General features: G+C 46.3%; 2 protein-coding genes across 5 annotated transcripts in view; one reads left to right on the forward strand and one right to left on the reverse strand.

Annotated features, from left to right (window-relative positions):
- LOC310837988 (E3 ubiquitin-protein ligase TRIM11-like) overlaps positions 1–19,163 on the forward strand; it is a 1,016,249-nt gene that overhangs the window by 805,140 nt on the left and 191,946 nt on the right. The window lies entirely within an intron of this gene.
- Positions 3,305–15,422, reverse strand: DDX39B (DExD-box helicase 39B). Of its 4 annotated transcripts, none has more exons than XM_083724852.1 (12): positions 15,294–15,422; positions 14,116–14,232; positions 12,194–12,420; positions 11,937–12,064; positions 11,683–11,775; positions 9,771–9,954; positions 8,765–8,883; positions 6,906–7,037; positions 6,365–6,474; positions 5,365–5,509; positions 4,699–4,846; positions 3,305–4,139 (listed from the first exon to the last, which is right to left on the reverse strand). In XM_083724852.1, exons 3-12 carry the CDS (start codon positions 12,402–12,404, stop codon positions 4,123–4,125), a joined length of 1,287 nt encoding a protein of 428 aa, XP_083580978.1. In that variant the 5' UTR covers positions 12,405–12,420; positions 14,116–14,232; positions 15,294–15,422; the 3' UTR covers positions 3,305–4,122. The 4 variants fall into 4 exon arrangements, with proteins under 4 accessions (XP_083580978.1, XP_083580977.1, XP_083580980.1 ...); XM_083724851.1 differs by having other exon boundaries at positions 12,194–12,416; positions 14,112–14,232; XM_083724854.1 differs by having other exon boundaries at positions 12,194–12,418; positions 15,193–15,300.

Genomic DNA, 19,163 nt, shown 5'->3' on the forward strand with positions numbered 1-19,163 from the left:
ACAATTTGAGGCACACATTGTGAACCCCTGGCCTTCCAGATGTTGTTGAGCCATGCTGGCTGACAGGGCTGGCCCACCCATTAGGCAAGGTGAGATAACTGCCTCGGGCATCAGGATCAGGATAGGGGCAGCAGACCCCATGTAGATCACTATTTCCCCCTGTGTTCCTGATTTAGCTCTTCACTCACCCCTTCTTCGCTGGTGGGGAAGGGGTGCCATTTTGTGGTTCTCCTCAGGTACCAAAATGTCTTGGGCTGGCCCCATTGGCTGAGATTTATGGGATCTGAAGGGTTATGGGTTCCCTTGTCCCTGCCATAATTGTTCATATATTAATCACTCGAAGGCTGCAGTTCTAAGCATAGTGGCATTGACTTTTGAGTAAGCGTCGTTTACAATAGCCTATTTATTTTGAAAGAAGTCACTTTGGAACAAATAGCCAGGCACCTATCGAGGATTTATGGCACCCATTTTTTAAAATTTTTTTAAAAGTCTGCTGGGTTCTGCTAAAACCAGCCAGAAAATATCCATGAACTCTTATCGTACCTTTTAAGTGCCAAGTCAGAACTAGTTCATTTCCTCATGCTTCTGGCAAGTGCTGCCTTAATGCAGCTACTAATCCATTTCTACAGTGTGAGTGTTCTTTATTGGTCTATTAATTTTATCAGAAAGGCATGTCAGACTGCTAACTCCCTCAAGGGGGCAGAGAAGCAGGGTATAAATGTTTTAAATAAATAAAACGCATGTTTGTGTTTTCGGCAGCCACCTATTGGACGTTGCCAGACATAACTGAATAAAAGGAGATGACAAATGGGCAAAAAAAAGGAGGGGAAAGACTCTGTTCTGAGACAGAGAAAAGACTTTATTCTTAAAAGCACATCTCTGTAGGAATATCAAAAGTAGATCCTTTAGGAATTCAATGAACAGATACAAGAGCTGCAAAGAGTTGTTTTTACAGGACCCCACCTCTCTTCCCTCAGGGATCAGATCAGAGATGCTATATTGTCCCCTATTAATTAGTTTTAACTGGGGGTGCGATCACAAGGGACAAGTAAGGTATTTAAGGGTATTAAAAGCATGAAGAGCTGTTTTAATAACTCCAGTGGCCTTTTTTCAGGCACTTGTTAGGTCAGCACCGAAATGTATAGGGGGCCTTGCAGTCATTGCGCATGCTATTTTTGGGGAAGGGAAGGGGGGGGCTATTCCGTTGCTATGGTAACTGCCTACCTTGGGGCCTTTCCCAGCCTAAGCAGAGCTGTGTTACTGTAATTAAGACAAACCCCTGTAATAATCACCTTTTAACAGCTTTGTCTGCAGGCCTGAACTGGCCATTGGATAGTTCTGGCAAATTCCAGAGGGGACCAGTCTCCCTGGGACTTTTATGCTCAGCAACCAAATAATATCACCTTTAAAAACACACCTGATTTGCAATTCCTATGGGGGTTGTTCAAACTGTGCAGGACCACAGCCAAAAGCGGGGTACACCCTCAGGTTCTCACTAGGAGAAGGAAACAAGGATGGCCGAGTGTGAAAGAAGCAGTTTGGAAATTATGATACATGTAAACTGCTAAAGATGAAGTATAATGAAAATAAGATAGGTGGGACTTGGGAAGCCCACTTAACAATGTTTAGAAGAATAAGGATACGACAAGAATTTGTATTGTCTTTTCTGTTATAAAATGAATAAAAAAAAAATAGGGGGGGGGAGCAGCAATTTGGGGGATTAAATTTTCGGTTAATGTATTTGTTTCTGTGCAGTCTGCTCCGTAATGGTTTGGAAAGGGGCAGAATCGTCTTTTGCTTAAGTCAGTAGTAGGGGAATGGAGAAAAGCTGTGAAATGCTAACTTCAAGCAGCAACACACAATGAGATTAGAAGGAAAACCCATCTGGGATACTCTTCCTTTCTTTTTGATAAGTTTGTCAGTGGCATTTTGAAGCAACTTTTAGAAACTGAATTAAGTAGACGCATTTAAGCCAACGACATGAGAATCTAACCAATTGTTTACCTTCCAGCGTTTAATTTTTTTTAGTATGTTTATTTAGGATGCGAAGCCTTACACGTATTAAATCAAAATTAAGCCATGACTTTTTGATTGCACCTGCTGTCCATCCCCTTTTTATGCTGAAAAAGCTCCTCTCCTCTTATACTCGAGGGTCCTTTCAGGCTGCTCCTTTCTTCTCCTCCACCTTAGCTGCTGTCAGAAGCCCCAAAGCAGCCACTGCCTCTTAGCAGCACCCTAGGTGTGCGTGGGGGGGGGGGGAGAGAAGCCCCCTCTGCCGTGCACGCACACACACACACACACACACACACACACACTCTGGCCCACCAGGTGGTTTGGTGAACCGGCTTATACTCAAGTCAATAAGTTTTCCCAGTTTTTTGTGGTAAAATTAGGTGCCTCGGCTTACATTCGGGTCAACTTATACTCGAGTATATACGGTTATTTAAGCACTGATAAGCTGCCTGACGCTGGCAACCAGTAACTGACATTTCAATCTAGGTGGGGTAGGGGGCTAGAGGGCAAGCCCTTCATCCCTTCTGTGCCCAGCTTAGCTTTTGGGGGCTTACAATGTAAGGTCGAACTAGTGTCAATTAAGTTCGCTTTCAGCACACAGCAGAGTATTGAGCAACTGATTAGACAAAACCTAGTATTTTGTCCTGCTTCATTTGCTGTACTTTTCCATGTAGAAGACAAGGGTTTATTTAAAAAGTATATTTAAAGTAAAGGGACCCCCGACCATTAGGTCCAGTCGTGACCGACTCTGGGGTTGCGGCGCTCATCTCGCCGTTTTCCTTCCCGCCAGAGTGGTACCTATTTATCTACTTGCACTTTGACGTGCTTTCGAACTGCTAGGTTGGCAGGAGCAGGGACCGAGCAACAGGAGCTCACCCCGTCACTGGGATTCGAACCACCAACCTTCTGATCGGCAAGCCCTAGGCTCTGTGGTTTAACTCACAGCGCCACCCGCGTCCCAAAAGTATGTTTAACTCTGGGCTAATCTCCCCCCCAAAAGTTCAACAAACAACCCCCCCAATTTTCTTAATTTGGAGTCCCCCAAAATAGGGGCATATTATTCACAGAAAAATATGGTATATTTATTTTAAAAATTATTCTGTGAGCTATCCTGCGAACTTTAAGAATTCTTTCAAATAATGTCTCACACATTCAATGTGCATGTGTATCTTTCCAAGAAAACAATTATCTCTCTCTCTCACACACACACATCTAACCCAGAGGGGGGGGGGAATGCCCCCCATACAAGAGATGCTCCTATCCTAAAGAATGAAGCCACACCAGCAAAAGGTTACTCACAAGACTAGTTTAATTCAACACCCATAAGAGCTGGGCTCCTTTATTACCAAAAAAATAATAGGGTCTCAAAGGGGGATGGGGAAGAGAGAACAAGCCACAACTAAAACATTATCAATCTTTCACTACTAGTTTACCTGCCAAGAAATATCAACTTTAAACAGGGGGATTAATTTTAACATGCAGACAAAATTAAAAAGTGATAGGGCATACATAACACACACACGCACATATACGGAAAACAGTCTTTTTAAAAAATGATGAACGGGCGTACGAAAAAATGTTTGTGTTTTTAGTTCCCCATCCAAGGAAATCCCCCCTCCCTATAAAACAAAATGTACTTTTAAATGTCAGGTATCACGGAGCACCCCCAACTAAACTCCCCTTTCGTACTTCCCATCATCACAGAGGCAGATCACTGATAGTATCTGTGGAGGGGCGGGAACAGAGCAATAGGTGGAGTCCCAAAATCTTGTTGGCAGGCAGGCAGTGGAGGTCCATCTGAAAGGAAGTATCACGCGGAGGCTCCAGCAGCAGAACCTTCTTTGTCATCTGAGTGCCAAGTTGAGCAAGGAGACTTTTGCCCTGAGGGAGTGCAGGATATCTGCTGATGTCAGCCCCAACTCCCCACTTTGCACAGCCTAGTGATAGATGCTCCTCTATCCCTGCTGCAGGAGTGGGGTGTGGTTTGAGTGTTCCAGACTTGTCGGTCACCTCATTCTCCATCGGATAAAATTAAAAACGTGAAGTTCCAGGGAAGCGGAGGAGGTCAGGAATTTAAACCAAGGGCAACATAAAGAGGCAAATCCCCCTTTATCGGGTCTGTTCAACTGAAAGAGACAAAACACGTTAGGCAGAACATTGCAAACAAGCATAGGCTGCCCATTCAATTCTAATGTTTCCAGCATCTTTCAGTCTTCTGCAGAAAAGTGTCCACTATTACCAAACTAAGTACTTCCCTCCCCAATTTCTACATGGCAAATAGCAACTCCCACTGAGCCAGCAGTCTGTTCACAGTGACTTCCAGAAGCTCAGTTCATAAGGCATTTTTTCCTCCAAGTGTTCCTTGCTCTCTCATACGGCGCATCCGATTCCTCGAATTTAGATTGAAGTGGAGAGCCCTCAGAACATCAAAGCACCTGGTTCAAAGGTTCAATCCTTGGATGTACACCACCAAGGCTGGAAATGGCCTATGCCTGAAAAATGTAGCCAATAGGTGTGGACAATACTAAGCTAAATGGCATAAAGCAGCTTCCCAACATTCAGTCAACTTATACCTCCCCTTCAGGTCTCAAATTTCCTGCTTGGCTTCCAATAACGAGCTCTTCCAGCAGTCTAAATCTCCCCTGCTCATTCCAACCGCCATCAAAGGTCTCAGGCTTCACTTACTGTAGGAAGAGATGTCAATCTCATCAGGCAGCTCGCTGATGTTCACCTCGAAGCGGTCCTGCACTTCATTCAGGATCTTCGCATCATTCTCATCCGACACAAAAGTTATCGCCAGACCTTTCGTGCCAAAGCGCCCAGCACGAGCCACCTGCGGAACCCACAAAGGAGAAGATGGGCCCAAGTGCCTGTGGAAGTATTTCCCAGTACAGTGGTACCTCGGGTTAAGTACTTAATTCGTTCTGGAGGTCCGTTCTTAACCTGAAACTGTTCTTAACCTGAAGCACTTTAGCTAATTGGGCCTCCTGCTGCCGCTGGAGGACGATTTCCGTTCTCATCCTGAAGCAAAGTTCTTAACCCGAGGTACTATTTCTGGGTTAGCATAGTATGTGACCTGAATCATATGTAACCCGAGGTACCACTGTACTTCCCCCAAAAGGAGGCTGTTTTCTCCAAGGTCAAGTACTGAAAGCAAGAGGCATCAGGGCACGTAAAAACCCACCTTTGCCACGGGTGTTGCTCAGGGCTTGAAGAGACATCAAAACAAGTCAGAGACTCTAGTCTGAGCAAACTCATCAGCGCAACACCACCTTGGACTTTTCAATCCTTTCGAACTTGGGCCTCAAAGCTGAGGTTTGGGATCTACTTTCTCGCTAACCCCACACTTACCCGGTGCAGATAGGTGTCCGAATCCTCTGGCATATCATAATTGAAAGCAATGTTGACCCGCTCAATGTCCATGCCACGACCAAAGAGATTGGTGGCCACCAAGATACGGCGCTGGAAATCTTTGAATTGCTGGTATCGAGACAACCTGCGAGGCCAAGAAAATAAAGTGATTAATATCTCTAGGCCCCCTAAAAACCCCACCTCTTAGTAGAACACCAGAAAGACAACTCCCACCCCTTTGTTCTACCCTACCAGACAAAGCTACCCTTTCAAATAGGAGGCAAAAAAAAACAAGACAAAGACACACACAAATGACCTACGCCAAACATGAGCTATGCTTCCACCTCTCTCATGGAGCAAGCAGGACAAACAACTAGAGGAGGATGCTCTCTCACACAGGACTCGCTGCTTGCTTAATGTAAACAGTCCTGCCTTCTGGAGTGACTGAGAGGAGGAAGCCAACCAAGTCCCACACAGCCTATGTTTTAACCCACCAGACGTGACTGCCCTTACAAGGCTCACATTCCCTGGTTACAAACTAGACTTTCAGCTCCTAATCAGTCTATGAAAAGTTTTGTCCCCTAACCCCTCCCAAGACTAGGCGTTTAAGTTCATGTTGACCCAAACTAGGATCTTGCTAAATGTAAGGCGCTCCAAAATGTCAAGCGCAAGAAGATGTTTCTCTGTACCCACCCCATCCCAAAGATGATTCAGATGCCAAGAAAGTGGATGTCCGCATCAACTTTACCCAGATGATTCGCATTATTAGTGTTTTCTTGTCCCGGACCCCACTCGTTAAACATAATCTCCTGCCAACAAACTACAAGAGGAGGAACTTTTATCTATGTCTCAGCAACGTAGCACAGTGACCATTGCTCAGAGCTTAGAAAAGCATCACCGAAAGAGTCAGAGACTCTAGTCTGAAGCAAACTCATCACAGCAAAGGAGCCACCTGCATCTCGACCAGCAACCCCATGTCACAGTTCTGTGTCCTTCTCACCTCTCTTCCTGGGGCATACCCCTGTGGATGGCGATGGCCGGGAAGTTCTGTTCCACTAGCAGCTGAGCCAACGCGATGCAGCGCTGCACGGACTTCACGAAGATCACCACCTAGATGGGAAAGCGACGTGTCAATCCTACACCTATTCACAGCTACCCCTTGATAGCGAAGTGATGTCGGTTTGTTATGTTCAGCGCACGCCTCCTGCAAAGTCCCCTCTCGAAAATGGTCGGAGCGGGCATGGAGCCTGCACTCATAGGAAGCCATGAAGGCAGAACCCAACTTCTCCCCCATCAGGTTATCCCTAAGGCGGGTCGCTTTGTGCTCGTCATGCGGGTCAACATTAAGCTTTTAATTTCAGCCTGTGGGACTCAGATCAAGCATCTAGCCAGGAAAAGGATTGGAAGCAGAAGCAGGCTCCCCACATTCTACCAAGTCAACCCTCTTAATCTTTAAAGGTGGACTGGACATTTCAAGTTCTGGTCCCTCCCACATCGCGAGAAACCCTGACCCTGGGGCAGGGTCTACTTCCAGAAGGCACCTGGTTGAACTCCAGCACATCAAGCAGGTCAAAGAGCTTGCGGTTCTTCTCGTTGTCTTTCAGTTTGACATAGTACTGCTGCAGACCATGCAGCGTCAGCTTGGTCTCGTCATCCACGAAGATCTCCATGGGCTGAGGAGCAAACCCAGGGCCGGTTAGACCAGGGCAAGGCTGACCTGGGCTCGGAGGGAGGGGGTGGGTCGGGGTGGACAAGAAGCACAAAACGGGCACAGGAACAGCTTTCCTCGCCACATACACGCCCACGGCCCTACGTTCCCTTAGGAAAGATCAGAAAAATGAAGGGACCCCCCCCTTCCACTTTCAATAAATCTTAAGAAGCCAAAAGCTTCCATCCGAAGGATCCTGGGAGACACTTCTCCCGGCTCAGCCATGAACATTCCCTGCAAAGCATTCTGGGGGAAAGGCTAACATTGCCACCTCTTAAGATTCTCCTCCTTTACAAAGCACTAAAACATTAGCCACTTTCAAGATTAGGCAGGGTATCAAATGAAACACAAGACTCAAATGCCTTCCTTTACGATTTCCTCCCAATCCCCACAGTGTTAAAAAAAAAAGGAAAAGCAACAGCACAGGAAAGAAGTCAGTGCGTGTTGAGCAATTTCAACCACCTAAACCATTCTGGCCTTGCGAATCCCTCACAGGCTTCTTCCTAATAGCAAACAGGGGCTCCGGGTCCAGTCATGTACCACACCCCCTGCAATTTCCAACTATCTAGTTACCCAAACTCTAGTGCTTGGAATCAAGGGTCAGCAAAGTACACATGGGAAACAGATTCCACATGGCCCATTGCCTTCCAGAAACTCATCTTTCCACCTGACCCCACAGACCCACTAGCTGCCTCACAAATCCTATTCATTTCAGGATTAATTTGGCATTCGGACAGTCGCTACCTCCAGCCATGATTTGACGGCTCTTTTTTTTTGCTGGGAAGGGCAGGGGAAGCAGTTTACTTCCCTCTCCCTCAGCAGTGAGGACCCTCAAGACAATCCCTTTCCCACATGGCACAGGGGTGGGGACAGAGAAGAAAGGGGTAATAGAAAATAAAACAGCACGTTTTTCCCAGTTCAGAACAAAAAAAGGATAAAACTTCTCCTCCAGGTCGCCAGGCACGTCTGTTCCACTGGCTGCAGCCGGTCCCTTGGATCCCTCGGGGAGTCCTTCGCCGCAGGTCTCCAGAGTGCCAGCCAGTGAATGGGCAGGACAGGGCAAGGAGGGCAGGATTGTGTGTGTGCGTGCTGCCGGTGCGTGTGTACCCGAGCGTAATGCATGGGGGTGAGGAGCCAAGAAAACTACACTTGCCTGGGTGTGAGGGGGCCAGGATCTTCTGAACGTGGGTGTGTGTGGGCCAGGATCTTCGGAACACGGTGCTGACCAGCAGGTGGATCCCACGCTGAAGGGAGTGCAGGGAATACAGGAGAAAGAGCAGGGGGGCGCCGTGTATTCTGCGCCACCCGCCAAGTGTGGAGGCGGGAAGAGGATCCTTCTGGAATGGATCCCCTCCATCGCTAACGTGGACACTATCTAGGTCGTGTGTGCCAGCTGGGCAGAAGATGATCATGGTGTGTGGGTGCTCTCTAGCCCTTTTGGGAGAGGCCTCTCGTTCGTGTGTGCAAATATGCGGCTGGCTAGCGTAACCCGAATGATCTTCCGGAAGGTATGTGCCCTACAAGTGCCTTAGGGGGACTGGGGTAGCCGGTGGGCGGCAGCGGTGCAGCCCAGGGTGCTGTAGGCAGTGGCGGCGGTCTAAGCTCTGGCCCCCTGCTCCTTCCCTGGACAGGGAGGAAGGGAGGCTGGCCGGCCGGCCAGGTGGATAAAGAAGGTAGAAGGGGTTTAATTACGTCTTGCATGAATTTGCGGCACACAGGGCGGATTTCCTTGCTGAGTGTGGCACTGAACATCATGACCTGCTTTTCGTGCGGGGTCATGCGGAAGATCTCCTGGACATCCCGGCGCATATCTGCGAGGAAGAAAAGGACCAGAGGGTTAGAAATGGCTCTCTCCAGGAATGTGCCACCCCAGAAACCCAATACAGTGGTACCTCGCAAGACGAAAAACGGGCAAGACGAAAGAGTTTTCTGTTTTTTGAGTCGCTCCACAAGACAAATTTCCCTATGGGCGTTTCGTTTGAAGCCGCTAAGCAGCTAAGCCGTTAATAGCCGCGCTGCGCAAGAGACTTGCGGAACGGATTAATTTCGTCTTGTGAGGCACCACTGTAGGTCTCCTCTCCTCCACTGCCAGACCATACCCACGTAAGGAAGTTATTCTCACAAACACTTAATAGCTCTTATGGTGCTTTTTTCCAGAGGACTGATAAAGAGTATGGGCAACTTTTTAAGGGGTATATGCCCATACGTTACTGTCTGCCTGTCTATCTTCTGTTGCTTCAACTGGCCAATAACTGTACTACTGCGTTACGATTTGTATCGTAAATCTGTATCTGATGTATAATCTGTATCTGACGCTGTTTGTACATTCTCTGGATTGGCTCCTGACTTGCACTCTGTAGCGTTACACTCACACAATGCTTTGCTGGAAGAAGGCAAGACAGTTTGCAGAGATTCCCTCTTCCCCCAGCAGTCCTCCCTCCCTACAGAGCAGTAGTGGAAGCATTAGCAAAAGCACTTCCCCAGGAGCCTCCACTGAAATAACAGCCCCTTCCACAAAAAGGAACAGCCCTGGATCTAACCCAACGTGCTCAGAAAGTTAGCATTCTTCCTCTTGTTCTGGAAAACACAGCTTCTAAGAAGTCAAAAGCATGGGCACTCGGCTGACCCAAGCATTACCTTCCTTGCTGTCCAACTACTAAGCCCAACCCACATGGATCACATGCACACAGCCCCTCACCAAGCTGCTCAAGCATCTTGTCGCATTCGTCCAGGATGAAGTGCTTGATGTGCTTGAGGTTGAGGCTCTTGTTGCGGGCCAAGGCCAGGATGCGGCCCGGGGTCCCCACCACAATGTGGGGGCAGTTCTTCTTCAGCACCTCTTCGTCCTTCTTGATGGACAGGCCCCCAAAGAACACCGCCACCTGGGAGGGAGGGAGGGAGAGGGAACTCTCAAATAAAGGCTGGCAGCCAGGAGAGACAAAAGCCCCACAGGTGCAAAAATGGGTAAAAATAAATGAAAACAGAACGCAAACTCTGTCAAATAAGTAACTGACGGAAACTGCCTCCAGTGTTAGTTTCCTCCCCAAAGCCATGAAATCGTCCAAACCTCTCCCACCATTCTCTTAGGTCGGGGGTCGGCAACCTGTGGCTCCAGAGCCGCATGCGGCTCTTTAACTCCTTTGCTGCGGCTCCGGGGCGGAGGCAAGGGGAGGAGGCGCATTTTCTGGGCGGAAACACGCAAAAAGCCGCTTATGATTGGATCAGTCCCTCGGGCGCCCCTCCAGCAGAGCGCCCAGCAGGGCGCCCTCCAATAATCTCGGGCGCCCCTCCAGCAGAGCGCCGCTGGCAGCCAGGGACAGGAAGTTGATAGCTGTGTTGCTTGGTAACCAGGAAGTTAAGATAAAATAAATAAATAAATAAAAATAAAAAAAACTTTGTCGTCCCGCCTTTGCAAGCAGGCTGCATTGAAAGGAGGCATATACACTGGTCACTGTTTTGAAGGGGAGTGAAGAACACACACTCAAAAAAAGGTAACTTGTTAATGTAATGTTTATTTCTATGAGGAGGAGTAATTCTGAGGGGTCAAACACAGAAATAATAAAAAGTGTCAAAAAAGGTATTTTTATAATGATGAGGATGACATTGGACCCTCATTATTAATTATTATTTACATCAGGCACTGATTATGATTTATGGTACACTGGGGCCCTGATTAAGTTTCTATGGCATTTTGGGCATTGATTATTGGGCATAGCAAGTCGCAGTCGCGTGGAATTTGTGCTTTGTGACCGTTTGAAGTGGGGGTTTTTTCTTGGGAGGCTGGGCGGCGGGAAGAGAGGGAGGCTTGTGGTAGCGTCAGGGCTTGTCTCTAGCAAAGTAAGTCCTCGCTATTTGGTCACATGCGCAGCATTCTCCTTGTGGGGGTTAGGTGGCATATATACAGTGTTATATTTGTTTTAAATGTTGCAATGTTTTTGCGGCTCCCAGTTGTTGTTTTTCTTCGGAAACGGGTCCAAGTGGCTCTTTTTGTCTTAAAGGTTGCAGACCCCTGTCTTAGGTATATTTTCTACTGTTCACTCCCATGCAGGCAAAACACTGTACAGTAGTACCTCGGGTTAAGTACTTAATTCGTTCCGGAGGTCCGTTCTTAACCTGAAGCACCACTTTAGCTAATGGGGCCTCCTGCTGCTGCCGCGCCGCCGGAGCATGATTTCCGTTCTCATCCTGAAGCAAAGTTCTTAACCCAAGGTAGTATTTCTGGTTACAGGTAGGTAGCCGTGTTGGTCTGCCATAGTCAAAATAAAAAAATTCCTTCCAGTAGCACCTTAAAGACCAACTAAGTTAGTTCTTGGTATGAGCTTTCGTGTGCATGCACACTTCTTCAGATACAGATGTGTATCTGAAGATGACTTCAGATACACTTCTTCAGATGACTTCTTCAGATGTGTATCTGAAGAAGTGTGCATGCACACGAAAGCTCATACCAAGAACTAACTTAGTTGGTCTTTAAGGTGCTACTGGAAGGAATTTTTTAATTTTTAGTATTTCTGGGTTAGCGGAGTCTGTAACCTGAAGCGTATGTAACCCGAGGTACCACTGTACATGGACTTGAGCAGGGACAATAGCTGTGGCAGCCCTTCGTCTCTCACCTTGACACTGGGCATGTACTTGGAGAAGCGCTCATATTCCTTGCTGATCTGGAAGGCCAACTCACGGGTGTGACACATCACCAGCACCGACACCTGTGAAGAAAGGAGGAAATATGTTTTAAGAAGCCCCTGCTGATTACTTCCGTCACTCTAACAGACTCTCATTCAGGTCTGTTTAAGCTGGCAGGCTGTCATGCTGCCTCCTCAACACCCACCCACCATCTTGAAAAACTGCTTTCCTTTCTGAAACATACCTGACCAGTGACTGGCTCCAGCTGCTGTAGTGTAGCAAGAACGAAGACGGCAGTCTTGCCCATGCCAGATTTGGCCTGGCACAGGACATCCATGCCCAAGATGGCCTGTGGGATACACTCGTGTTGCACTGCATGGAGCATATGAAAAAGTACAATGAATACCTCCTGGCAAGTCAGGGATCTCAGAAGCACTTACATTCAGCCCTCCTTTGCTAACTTTCTGAAATATCCCCACCAGACAAGGCACCCGGGCTCACCTTCAGAGGGGTGTTCAAAGCCACAATCAACAATGGCACGCAGCAGCTCTGGTTTTAACAGGAAATCCCGGAAGCCAGAACTGTGGATGGAGACATAGGACCCCTTGACATCTTTCTTAGTTGGGACGTCCACCCCATCTCCAGCTGCCTGATTTTCCACCTCATCATCTTCGTAATCCAGAAGTTCATTGTCAACATCGTTCTCAGTCATGGTGATGCCTCTCTCTTTAAGAAACAAAAGGAAGACTTAGCATAAAATTGCGTAAATAGTACGGCCAAACAATATAAGATGTAACAGACTGACAATTATAACGATTGAACGTAAGCAAGTGCAGTTATCATTCACAATATCTTGGTTGGTGAAAACACAACCTTCCTACTTAAAGCTTATGTTAATTAACACCTGTATTGTTTGAAGAAGCCCTTGTCTCGCTTCAGGCCTCAACAAACACAACCAGATTTACAGGTTCAGAGCAAAGTCCCCCTTTGAAGTTTCTTTGCTGAATAATTCAACTTTTAGGTCAGCGGCAATGTGTCCTGGAAGATTACAATGTTCTTCCATTGGTTATGTGGATCATTCTGCTGCCTGAACAGGGCAGAAAGGATGTTCTCTACACAAAATAATAAATGGGCAGAAACCTGACATCAAAAATTGAAAGATTTATGCTGTACACTTGTCTGTTCCTTTGCCACCATCTTTCCTTATATTATTATTACAGCTGCACGTATGCAAGTATTTTTATCTGCCCCTTTTATCACTGTTGCTCTTAAAACAAGAAAAAGGCAACATTTAGAAACCAGAATATTTCAGTTTTCGCAGGACACTGTGGATAACACCTTACCTCTGAGATTTTATTTTTTAAAAATAGCTAATGATGCATATAGCTCTAGTCTTATACCACATTAAATCAGAATCTCTTAGAAAAGCACTTGGGTCTGTCACAACTAGAATAATTTGCATTCTAAAGGGAATGAGGATAAGACTCACAAGGGCCTCGTATGATTTTACTTAACATGAGCCTCCTTTATGAGGGCCAGATTGTTCATAAAGAACATGCATGAAGTACTAGAGAAGAAAGGCAAACCCTCTGAACAGCACTTAAGTCAGTTACAGGGACTCTGCAGCTCTCCAAATGTTGCCGAGAATCCACTTTCCAAGAAGGATGGCCAAGGGTCAGGGATGATGGGAGTTGCTGTCTAGCAACACCCGCAGGGTGACACATCCCATCCCCAACTTTTATGACGTGCATAAAAATTACTGATACGTTTTCATATACCACAAACACCCATGGCATACTTAATTTACCCGTGTTTATGGTGCCATGATAGTATACTTTCTTGCTATTTCTGCAACAGAGCAATATGGCTATTTCGCTGGCAGATTTTGGGAAAGTGAATATAAGGGGTGCAAGCGGGACCCCCTAAAAGTTGCATGCATTGCATTTGGACAGCAACAATCCTAAACTCACTATGCCCTGAAAAGCTAATTACCCCAATCAATCCCTCCTCATCACCTAAGCCCATGAAAACATGCCTCCATGCAGATGGCTTTGTAGCTTTACATTTATGCTCATAACAGGCAAGTTGGGCACCCTGAAAACACATGCTGCTAAAGATGAGCATCTTCACTTCATCTCTAAGGGGGGGGGCAAGAAAATGAGGGAGCCAGACACACATCCACAATTCCCCACTTCCAAATCCATGCAGGAGCTTTCTAAGATACTGGGATTCTCAGATCCAAGTATCATATACCACACCGCCTACAGCACAAAAGATAAGAGAATGGCACCAGGAAACTGAAATTTACAACTCCCAAGAGGAGTCACATTCTTGAGGTGCTGCCTGAAGCACAGTTGCAGCACCAAGCAAGAAGAGATTCAAGAACAGCCACCTAAAAAACCTCCTAGATAAATCTCACTCACCAGCACTGAGTCAGAATGGGTGTGTTGTTGTTTTTTGATGGAATTTCTTGTTGACTCTTTCCTCACGCCTTTCCTGCACAACAGCAGCTTTTTCTTCTTTTATCCTACAAAATCCACCTTAAAAATAGAAAAAGAAAACCTCTGCATTTCAGCACTGTAAATTCCCAGAGAAACCCTCTCCTGCAACAGCAATTTAGTGTTCTCCTGTAGCGCCAGGAGAATACACTCCACGTGGGCAGGATCCCTAAAGATATTACACCCACTTGGCCCTGTTCAGACCATACAAAGGATGAACCAAAAAAAGTTATGGGGAGAGTTGCAGCTTCCTAGTACAAGTATGGCAAACTGCACTAAAATCATTCTCCCAAAACAATCCCTTTTGGTCCAAAACGTAATCTTGAAAAAGAAAAATAGCTGGATCTCCTGCCCCACTTGTCATTCATTGCTCTGCATTTTAATCTGTTCCATTGCAACCCATCTCATTACACCCAGTAAAGGTCAGACCACCTTAAACCTGCACCCTCCCCAAATGGCAAACATGGGAAAGAAAGACCCCCCTAGAATATTTAATCTGCAAACCCGCACGAATTGCATGAATGAATCCCCCAGCAAGGGGCACGTTTGTGGCTGCATCTCAAAACCCCCTTACGTGAGGAAAGGAATCCCACCCGTCTCTTCTCTAGATGCAATTTCCCCCTCCCCACAATTACCCCATAATCGTCTCATCATGTACAGAGCGCTATTAAGAAAAGGCCGTTTGGAAATGGGAGGCGGGGGGGCGGCGGCTAGACACACCAGAATTAAAACCCTCTGTATTTCTAATTTTGAGCTAAAAAGGAAGGCACAAGGGGTCTCTCTATCCAAAGGACCACGCTTGGGAGGCCTAGTTAACGCCACGAGGAGGATGTTTCCCGATTACGAACAGCTCACGGGGAGCAGCGCGCAAAAGAAAAAGGGCGCCATCTTAAATTCTACTACTTAGCATTGCAGTGGCAGGGGATAAGGCACCCCCCCCCGCCCACTCCCGACTCAATTTTTGGAGGTCCAGACGGGCAAGCGGCCCCCCAAAAAACGAACCATCGGTAGAAAAATGCCTGGAGAAACGATATCCACCCTGATATGGAGCGGATGGCACAACCGAGGGCGGATGGAGGCGCGATTGTCGGGGAGCACCTTACCTTCTACGAAGGGGAGGAGTCGAAGAGCTACGCTGAACAGCGACCACAGCAGAAAGTGCGCAGCTTCCGGTAAAGGGGAAGGAGGTCACCGGAAGCCCCGGGTGGGAATCTGTCGCGAGGACCCCGCGGGTTTCTCGCGGGGCTTGTCTAATTGAGAGCCTGACTAGAAATTGGTGTACGTATTTCAAACAGGTCTTCTTGGGGTTGTGAAAATTCAAATGAAAGGCTGCTGCTGGTTTCTTTTCGCCGAGAGACTTGCCTGCCATTTTTTTTCACAGCAGCAACGGGGCAGAAATTCAACTGGAGCAGTTTCCCCCCTAACTTCCTGGGAATCTGCACCCTGCTGAGTTGCATAACTGCCGTGCAAACTGTTAAGATCGCAAGAGGAAACAAGTAGTAACAAAAGAGGTTCCCACACGGACGCCTTCTTTAGTTTCAACCTTTCACAGTGTTATAAGAATTCTAAGGTCTCAAATATAGAATAAATATTCATAAATACATATATATCGAAATATATATAAACCACGTGTCTGAAATAGTATGGGAGAGCAATCCTGAAGTCATTTTGACTCAAATATTCCTCTACCAGGGGTCTGCAAACTTTTTCTGCAGTGGGCTGGTCCACTGTCCCTCAGACCTTGTGGGGGGGCCGGACCATATTTTTTTGGGGGGGAGGGGGGAAATGAATGAATTCCTAAGCCCCACAAATAAACCAGAGATGCATTTTAAATAAAAGGACACCTTCTACTCGTGTAAAAACACCAGGCAGGCCCCACAAATAATCCAGAGATGCAGTTTAAATAAAAGGACACATTCTACTCATGTAAAAACACCAGGCAGGCCCCACAAATAACCCAGAGATGCATTTTAAATAAAAGAACACCTTCTACTCGTGTAAAAACACCAGGCAGGCCCCACAAATAATCCAGAGATGCAGTTTAAATAAAAGGACACATTCTACTCATGTAAAAACACCAGCCAGGCCCCACAAATAATCCAGAGATGCATTTTAAATAAAAGGACACATTCTACTCATGTAAAAACACCAGGCAGGTCCCACAAATAACCCAGAGATGCATTTTAAATAAAAGGACACATTCTACTCATGTAAAAACACCAGCCAGGCCCCACAAATAACCCAGAGATGCATTTAAATAAAAGGACACATTCTACTCATGTAAAAACACCAGGCAGGTCCCACAAATAACCCAGAGATGCATTTTAAATAAAAGGACACATTCTACTCATGTAAAAACACACTGATTCCTAGACAGTCCGCGGGCCAGATTTAGAAGGCCCCCCGGGCCTTAGTTTGCCTACCCATGCTCTACAGTAAGGGAGGCAAATAGGGAAAGCCTTCCAATTGTCTTTTCGCTTACAAATCCTGTCTAAAGGGCGTATTTGTGTATGAATAGGGTGAGCCTGTGACCTGGATTCAGGAACTAAAGTATTAACCATCACACACACAAATGTCCAGGTTGCCCAGGTAATGCAATCAGTGACCATTATCAGGTATCCTGGCAGACAGGATTTCTGCTGTAGACCGCCTCCGATGATGTATGTATGATTATTTTGGGGTGGTCTTTGATTAATGAGTTGGGCAATGTCAAAGGTATTTAAAGGTTCCTGCAGAGGGTCTCTCAGGGTCTCTCCCTCCTTCGAAGGATAGGGAATCTGTTGCAACAGAAAAATAAATAAATATCTGCCTTGCTTTCCACTGGATCCTGTCTCCATGCATTCTTCTCTGACCGATCAAGGACTTAAGAATCCCATGGGGAGTTGGGCTGCAGAAGCCAAACCCCAATTTATACATCAATTGGATGGTGTCTCAGAGCTACAACATAAACGGTCACATTCTTCCTATGTTCACCTTATTTTAAAATGTTGCCTTAAATATACAGAATCAAGGCTGTGGACCCCTTTGACTCAGCATTGTCTACACCAGGGGGAACCAACTAAGGCGCCCCTCAGGGCTTCAGTTCTCACAAGCCCCTGCCAGCATGGGCAGTGATCAGGGCTGAAAGGAGATCTAGCCCAATAACAATGGGAGGGGGTAGTTTCTGCCTTGCACCTTGCATGCATAGAAAGGCGAGCAAGGAAAAGCATCAAGCAGGTGCAACAAGCCCCCTGGTTATGACCTCATTCTCCTGGGTGGGACTTCGAAGCACATTGCATTCTGCCCCAGATTAGTCTGCTTATTTCTTTTGGAAGTTTGGAATAAGGAAGATTTAAGAGCAGGGGCCCTCGCAGACTTCCAGTGGAGGAGTGAGGACCAGGGGTCCACCTGGGTCCACTTTGGAGAGCCAGACTGAAGCCATTTTATAAGAAGCAAGCTAAAAGCTAAAAACTATTTCTCTCCTCTGCCTGCACACAGCATTTTTGTAAATGCAGCAAATGTGGTCAGAGCACTTCACACCTGCTCTAGCTATTGACCCAATTCCCGTAAACACACCGAGAATAGAGTGAACAACAGGAAAGATGTAGCCCACCACAAAATAAGGTGAGAATACGGATGGCCAATGTGGTTTTACAAGGAATTGCAAATAGGTCAAGAGGATTATAAGCTCGCAGCGCCACCTAGTGGATAATGCAGCTTGGAACCGAAGGGCCACCATCAATTCTTTAATTGGTTGAGCTTCAATGAATATGCATAAAGGGGAATGTTTGGGGGGTGAAGAGGCTGAACTTTGCTTTGCCTAAGGGGATAAAAACTGTCTGCCCCTGGTGTTCGGGGGCATTCTCTCATTTTTGCTGAATGTACCCACTTTGCTTTGCTTGTCTGACAAATAAACCAAAGTCAATAAAACTTCTTTTAAAAAATATTGCTGCCTGGATTTTTCCATTCTGGTCTGGATTCTGAAGTCTCCAACACCAGGTCCCATAACTCCACGTGGTGTTCTCCACGCGGCCTGCTTTCTTTAATTAACATGAAGATTGCATGCTTCGTTCCTGAGATGAAACCAATTGTTTTCTCTTGAAACCCGCTTCTTTTAGACTCTCTCTTGCCGTCTGGATGGAGACATGTCTAAAGTCTCGTTTCTGCGACTTCCGAAGTTCCGTATATAAAGGCTTTTGCTTCTTCATAAAGTGTTGTCCATGCGGTTCACTTTTAGCCTACGCTATTGTAGGGGGCACATGTTAAAAACTGGATGGGAGTGAATACAACTCAGGACAGATCCTGTTGAAATAGCTCTCACAATGCTTCTCTCCCTATTCCCATAGCGTCATGGTATTATGCAGGATTAGTATTCCGGGTTTAAATATCACAGTAGACCTGTTCCATTCTCTCGGCTACACACTTTTAATACTGGGATGTTTATGAGGGGTTATCATTTTTTCCTTTCTCCTTCTGTGTTGGAACTCCTATTTGGGGACTTCCCTGGCTTTTTTCTGGCCTGTGTAAGACCGGTCTGGATAGATAGCCTTGGTGAAGACTTGACATTTTTATCCCCAAAAAAGTTTTTGATTGAGTTTCCACTGAAATGAGGGTGCATTTTAATGTTTTAATGTATTTTAATCTTGTTTTTTAATCTGTATTTCAATCAATTGTTTTTATATTTGGTGTTATCCGCCCTGAGCTCGGTCTTAGCTGGGGAGGGCGGAGTATAAATAAAATTTGTTGTTGTTGTTGTTGTTATCTTACATAGTGAATTATCTTACATTAATTGAATGGGATATGTTCCCAGGTTTAGGACTGCAGCTTTAGGGTACAACCCTGTACTTGAGCTATTAAGGCGATAGGGCGATAGGCTATGACTCTTGTCTTGCCCCTATAGCCAGTGACCTATCTCTCCAATATGGGCTGTGTGCACATTTTACCTTGAAAGCACCTTCTTTCCCCTCAAATAAATCTGCATGGCTATTGTAACC

Source organism: Podarcis gaigeae (assembly GCF_964106915.1).
Source record: "Podarcis gaigeae genome assembly, chromosome: 2".
NCBI classification, from domain to species: domain Eukaryota; kingdom Metazoa; phylum Chordata; class Lepidosauria; order Squamata; family Lacertidae; genus Podarcis; species Podarcis gaigeae.